Genomic DNA, 7123 nt, shown 5'->3' with positions numbered 1-7123 from the left:
ATCCATCCATCCATCCATCCATCCATCCATCCATCCATCCATCTATCTATCTATCTATCTATCTATCTATCTATCTATCTATCTATCTATCTATCTATCTATCTATCTATCTATCAGAGCATGAACAAAAGTTCAGAGTTAAGTCATTTGTGCTATAACAAAGTAGCATTAAAGGGGTGGTTGATTGCGATTTCACTTTTTTCATTTTAAATAGATAGTGTGTAATGTTGTTGTTGGTGCATGAACAGTTGCAGCGCTGAGAGTTCAATGTAAGCAGCGATATCATCTTTTAAAAATCAGGAAGTTTAATGCCCACAAAAACGACTCGAATGGGACTACAACAGGTTTTAGACGTCACCAACCCACACATTTGCATCAATCCTCCTTCCGGAATATGCAAAAAAGGGCATGCGCATATTTCTGCGACTCATCGAAAGTGACTTATTTTCACCCAGCTGTCAGGTCTTCTGTGTTCGAGCTTCCCACGGACGTTGTAGTTCGTCAACAATGGATACAATTTATATTTAATTATGTTCCTGAAAATTAATTATGTTCCAAAGTTTACAAACATTTTGGACCTGAATTTGTATATGTATTTATGTTGTAAATATATTTTTCGTGTATATATACTTTATGACGTTTTTTTTTTTCAATTTGAGCAAGAACGTAAACCAGTGACAACGCTGTTTGTCTATATAGTAACCAGATAGTTCGATGCTACTGTGTAAAACAAATGTGTATAAAGAACTGGGTCTGATTCTGGCTCATGCTGATACGGCGGTATCGACACCATTATTTACATTTGACATGAACAACACATGCAACTTCGCCCATAAAGGTAATGGGCGTGAAGTTTCCGGACAACATGTGCAACACAGTTTAGCCAATCACAACACACCGGCCCAAAACCAACCAATCTGAGCCCACTACCCGTTTCTGGGGGAGTGGTTTCATAGACTCAGGATGTAAACCAGTCGTTCAAATGACGGCTTTGAACGCGGCTTACAATAAAGGTGAAATTTATAAAAAAAATAAGACTTTAAAAAAAAAGAAAAATCACAAATACATGTTATATTGAACTCCATAAACACAATCATGCAAAGAAAAAAAGCAGTAAAACCACCCCTTTAAGACAAAAAAAATAAAAAATAATTTCAAATATGTGGGCACACTGTTATGTGTATTGCTCTGAAATTTATCACATTCCTTTCACTGATGTTTCAGCTGCCATTGTCCACAGAATGATGCTTAACCACGTTGATTTTTCCAACTAGTTTTTTGTTTCAGGGACAAAATGCAAAATATTTTAGACAACCCAGAGGCTTGTCCAGCCTTACATACAGAAAATAAAACCACTGAAACAATACCACTGACAATCAGCTGTGCTGAATAATTTTACTCACGAAAAGCATTTCTGGCAAGATTTTGAAGCTCAGTTTTGTGTAACACTTCAAGAAGCTGATAGCCAGACACGCAAAGACAAATACTGTTATTAAAAATAAATCAAAAGCCTCGCATTCACCACCACACCACATGTTCAATTACATGCTTCCCAGGGATCGCATATTAGAGAACAAACATGCATGTTGTGCTCGGTAAACGCTACTTGCTAAATCAATAGTAAATTACATTTCTAAAACAAAAACAAAAAACATCTAAGAAGGCAACAGGCAGCCAGGTTCTTGGTTATTGGTTACATTTTATTCTATGTACAGTAATTTGTTATAAATATAATACATCATTTTTTTTTCCAGAAAAGCAGTCATGTAGATACATTTAAATAACAGTTTGATCATAGTAGTGGAGATGGAAATGAGAGCTGAGGGGGTGGGAGAAGACGATTGGTTTGTAGAAAATTAAAAATTTCTTGAGAAGACAACACAGCCCACCCACACAAAGATGCACAAACAAAAATATGCTCTCAAACTGTGACTTTTACCCTCTTGATGTTCTAACGGGTCCTTAAAATCTCTGCTGTTTGACTGGGCAACATGGATTCTGCTAATTGCTTAACGGGTTACGAACATTAAGATGGCTCCACATTGGACTTTGCCAATTCTACTGGCTTCTCATAAGGTGATGTTGAGTTCCACTTGACTCCACATTTGCAGACTGACTGGATTTGACAGATTATGCCATCGCAGTTGCAAAGTTATCACCGGTTACAGTTAATCAGTTACGGTGTTTCATCTTCTGGTTTCAAGATAGCACTGGAGATGTTTTTATGTTACTGTGGCAACAGATCACAGTGGGCAACCATGAGACATCCAGCAGGACAGTATGAGGCAGAGGTGCATAGCCAATAACATTACCATATTTGGTATCTCGAAAAAAAAAATTATATGATTCTAAAAACAAAAATATTTCATAAAACGAGAAAAAATTATTCAAAATAATACATGGACTGACATGAGATAAATTAACATGGGGAAAAAAAAAGAGATCCAGTCACACTTCAGGTGCATTTAAGACAAAACATCTAGAGTCTGTTTGTGTTTAGCTCACCATGGCAAGCACATCAGATGCGGTGTTAAGTTGAAATATTTGTGTTCAAGTCTTTTTAATTTACGTATCTCTCTCAATTAGATTTCGTATTAGCAAGAAGTAAAAAAAAAGAAATCTTGGACTCCGGTCCGTTTCATTTATTTAGGTGGGCCGAGAACAGGGAAACATTTCGGTGTTACCTCAAACGCTGTTGATGATAATAAGTGCAGGCATGGCACTCTGCTGGCTGGTCTCACACATAGCGCTGGTCTGTGCCAACTTGGCGAAGACACGAGGTGTACCCAAATTATAAACTCCAGCTTGGAAGAAACAGGCTTTCAAGGAAAGCATGTGCACCTCTTGAGCTTGGAGTTGTAACTTATATTGGGTCTGGCCCAGCCAGCTAAATGAACCATGCACTTCCAGGGACTCCGGGCTGCATAAAAAGACAACGAGAGAGTGAGACAAATACCTTCCATATTTATAACATTTGCACAAAAGGCCCCGATATACTCATGAAGTTCTTTTCATTCTTCGCTTAGGGGTAAAAAAGATATTCGAAATACGTGACCAAATGGAGACTGTTCGTGAACATCCTCAACATTTCCCACACTGCTCAGAGTGAGTTTAGATGAATATGTAAATATATGCTGCACACTTTCAATAACAATATAAATACAACAAAAATGACAGCGGTGAGAAAACATGAGTTAAAAAGCATCTGATCAGAGTGATGTGGATGTTTGCACAAGCTCTGCAATTTGGCCGTTCAGTAAAGTCACATTATATTTATTTAGATTATATAGCTATTGATTGTTTAAAAGGGTCAAGAATTTGAGAAATTAAATTTTCCTTGAGCTTGACATATAATAGGTCATCATACTATAAAAATATCCTGTAAGTTTCCTACTTCATCATTACAAATTTGGCCCCTCCCACTAGCGAGAGAAAAGAGATACAGGATCACTGGACTAAACATTACCTTCCAAAGGAATGCTAAGAAAGAGGTTATTTATTTTCAACAATGTGAATGTCTCAGTTGAGAATTATTAATTTGTATGCTGTACATTACTTCACTGTGGATTATTTGGTAAATCAGTTGCAATTCCGGTGTAGGCTTTGCAAACAAACCTTTACGATATGGACTCGACAGTAATGCGACGACATGCAAGTAACCGTGTTAAAGGATTAGTTCACTTTTGAAAAAACTTTTGCTGATAATTTACTCACCCCCATGTCATCCAAGATGTCCATGTCTTTCTTTCCTCGGTCGAAAAGAAATTTAGGTTTTTGATGAAAACATTCCAGGATTTTTCTCCATATAATGGACTTCAATGGGAACCGGATTGTTCAAGTATCAAAAGACAGTTAATAACCGTTTCAGATGCAGCTTCAAATGTCTTTAAACGATATCAGTCGATGAATAAGGGTCTTATCATGCGAAACGATCGGTTATTTCAAAACTTATTCCAAAAATGTATTTTTTCTAAGGACAAATGCCAGCCTTGCTCTATTCTGTGAGGCGCGTTTGCAACGTCACATATTACGTAATTACGTTCAAAAGGTCACGGGCGACGTAGCCGAAAGTACAGAGTCAGTGTTTACAAGTTGAACGCATAGGTTGAACGTGCAAACTAACTCAAACACCGTTTACAAAAAAAGGAATTAAAAGGAAAAACAACGATGTCGGACGATTTTGATTCTGTACTTCCGGCTACGTCGCCCGTGACCTTTTGAACGTAATTACGTATTACGTGACGTTACAAACGCGCCTCAGAGAATATAGAAAGGCTAGCATTTGTCCTTAGAAAAGTTACATTTTTGGAATAAGTTTTGAAATAACCGATCGTTTCGCATGATAAGACCCTTATTCATCGTCTGGTGTCGTTTAAAGACATTTGAAGCTGCATCTGAAACAGTTATTAACCGTCTTTTGATACTTGAACAATCCGGTTCCCATTGAAGTCCATTATATGGAGAAAAATCCTGGAATGTTTTCATCAAAAACCTAAATTTCTTTTCGACTGAGGAAAGAAAGACATGGACATCTTGGATGACATGGGGGTGAGTAAATTATCAGCAAAAGTTTTTTCAAAAGTGAACTAATCCTTTAATTCCAATGCCGGATTTCTGACATGTAATGATTCATGTAACAACTGTCAGATGTTCTTTGTGTCAGTAACTCAAACCAGTGACTAAACCAGTCAACTTCACAATGATTCTCTTAGTAAGATGAAAACAACCTGTTATTAAAACTGATTAAATTATATATGAAAGTAATCAAAGAATGCTTCCTTTATAATTGCTGGAGCTGTCAATCAAACAGAGCGAGTTTATATTTACATTGTGTTTGCACGGTTAGATATGATGATAGCATTCATGAGAGTGCAGAAATCGAGTTACAATGACGAGAATCACTGCATTCATGAGCTCAACATGTACAATGCTCATCGCTCCAACCTTTCATGCCACGGTCTAAATATGATGCTAAATATCTAAATATAATACTATAATCAACACCTTTTAAGGATTATTTAAATAATTTCAGGATTATATAACCTTGACAGCAGTAATGGTAAAAATGTGGTAAAAGATTACGAGAGAGTTCCACATGTAATTTCATATGCAAAGATTTCAGCCAATCACAACAGTGGGCGTCTCACATAAGACACACCCCTTCAAACAGAGCGTTAGCTAAAATCAGGGTAGGACAAAATGCCTTTTATTTTTTTTAATTATGATGTAAAAATCATACTAACATAATAAGTGAACACCAAATAAAACAATGCAGTTCATGACCCCTTTAAAAGCAAGCAGCTTTACATTATTAAACATGAAAAAGAAAAGTGTCAGTATCTATTTCAATTATTGAAATTATTGATTGGTTAGTATGAAATGACGTCACACCAGTTTGTTTTTGTTAAGTATATCGGGGCCTTTAGGCATCGGGAAAAGCTAAGATGTACCTGGTCGTTTTATGCCGCAGATCAATGATGACATCTACCTTAGCCAAGGAACAGTTGGACAACGTCAGGGTGACTGGTACCATACATAAACTAGGGGGGAAAAAGGGAAAAACAAATGTTAAGTACAGCAAGATTTGAAAGGTGGGTTTCAGATGTACGTGTAATTCTTGAAATTTCTCATCTTGACGCAGTGCTTGTGCATCTTCCAAGAAAGCAAACCAAATTTAAACAGTTTATTCTTTAATTGCAAAATGCAATAAAAACCAACATTTCTTGCAACTCATTTCCACATATCATGAGCCCAAGTTTTCAAGCTAGACAAAACTGATTGTTAAATTTTGTGACGTAAAATAGACCACTCTTGATTTTCATCTAGATATTACTTTGATGAATGGTTCTCATAACTTCTGTTAATCTTACACTGGTGCGAAGCAACTTTAAGTCATTTGTCCTGAAGCACAAATATGGATGGACTGCTCCTCTGCCTCTCCTTCTGAACATTCATCTCATCATGGTACAAGATGTTTAGTTCAATTTCCTGACAAATTTAAGCTCTTTATGTCGATACGGTTGCACAGTGGGATATTTTTAGATTTTCAGATCTGTTCCCCAACTTTCCTATCTCCCTCCCCATCCTAAATTTTAAAAGAAAATGATTTAAACTAATTAGTTTAAGTGTTTTATGTAGACATGACATGAAAAAGCATGTAATAGATCTTTTGAATGATTCATCCATGTGTTTCTCTTTTTTCGACCAATTGGATTTTGGTTTGCAATTGCAATTTGATTTTTCAGTGAAAACAACAGACAAAGTACTGCAAAACTTCAAGCTATTTGTCTGTTCACACTAAAAGTGACTGACAAATCAGACACAATTTTTGGTATATGTACCAAACAATCTTTAAAACTCACTCTGGGATCAGAGGTCCCACCCCCCGGTGAGGGGAAGATGGTCTTGGTAACCAGGACAACCATCAGATAAGTTGGTTTTATTGCTGTTAAAAATGTGGTCACATGTTCATGACAGAGATGATGGGGAAGACAGAAACAGCCTTTAATACAGACTTTGCTGCACTAATTAGCGACAAATTGGTCTATAAATGAACATGAAGAACATTTTGCAAATGATTGTCTTTTGTAATGTCTTTTAATACTATTATTTTGTTGATGCTGTGTATTTTACAATAGAATCAATGGTCACTTATACCATGTTTGGTCTCTATAAATTGGTACGTTACAGATCGAAATGACTGTGTACATGATATTTCGATAGCTGTGCAACATATTAGTGTAACCAAGGCCCATACACACCGGGACGAAAATCAGCGAGCGTTATTTGTCAGCGTTTTTTGTGTTCACACCCAAGCGTTTTTCGCTGACGATGAGCCGAGTGAACATGCAAATTCATTCCCTGACATTAGATGGCGCCCATTTGCTCTGCAATACCACTCCATAATAGTTATCTTTTATCAAGATGTTTGTAGTCCCTGTCGCGTTTGTCATATAGTTATTTATGTTCTAACACCAACGAGAACAGCAGCTCTATATTCATCTTGCCCTGCATCTTCCTCGTCTTATTTCTTCCTGGCTGTGTAGACGGTGATCTTCTTCGCCGTTGCATATGTGTGCTCAGCAAGAACGATTTGTGTTTGAGCGCCCCCAAGTTGTGCTTT

At 36.9% G+C, this 7123-nt stretch overlaps 1 protein-coding gene across 2 annotated transcripts in view; it reads right to left on the bottom strand.

Moving 5' to 3' along the window:
• Positions 1-1367: 1367 nt before the first annotated feature.
• Positions 1368-7123, bottom strand: part of trappc8 (trafficking protein particle complex subunit 8) — a 55554-nt gene continuing 49798 nt past the window's right edge. For both annotated transcript variants that reach the window (XM_039692317.2, XM_039692318.2), the window contains 2 exons: positions 5451-5540; positions 1368-2920 (listed from right to left, as the gene is read on the bottom strand). In XM_039692317.2, the coding sequence (XP_039548251.2) occupies positions 2686-2920; positions 5451-5540 (325 nt within the window). In that variant the 3' untranslated portion in view covers positions 1368-2685. The remainder of the gene's footprint in view (positions 2921-5450; positions 5541-7123) is intronic.

The sequence above is a fragment of the Pimephales promelas genome, chromosome 13, assembly GCF_988280905.1.
Source record: "Pimephales promelas chromosome 13, fPimPro1.hap1.1, whole genome shotgun sequence".
Taxonomy (NCBI): Eukaryota; Metazoa; Chordata; class Actinopteri; order Cypriniformes; family Leuciscidae; genus Pimephales; species Pimephales promelas.
The sequence above is the reverse complement of the archived record's forward strand: the minus strand, read 5'-3'. Positions and strand labels throughout refer to the sequence as shown.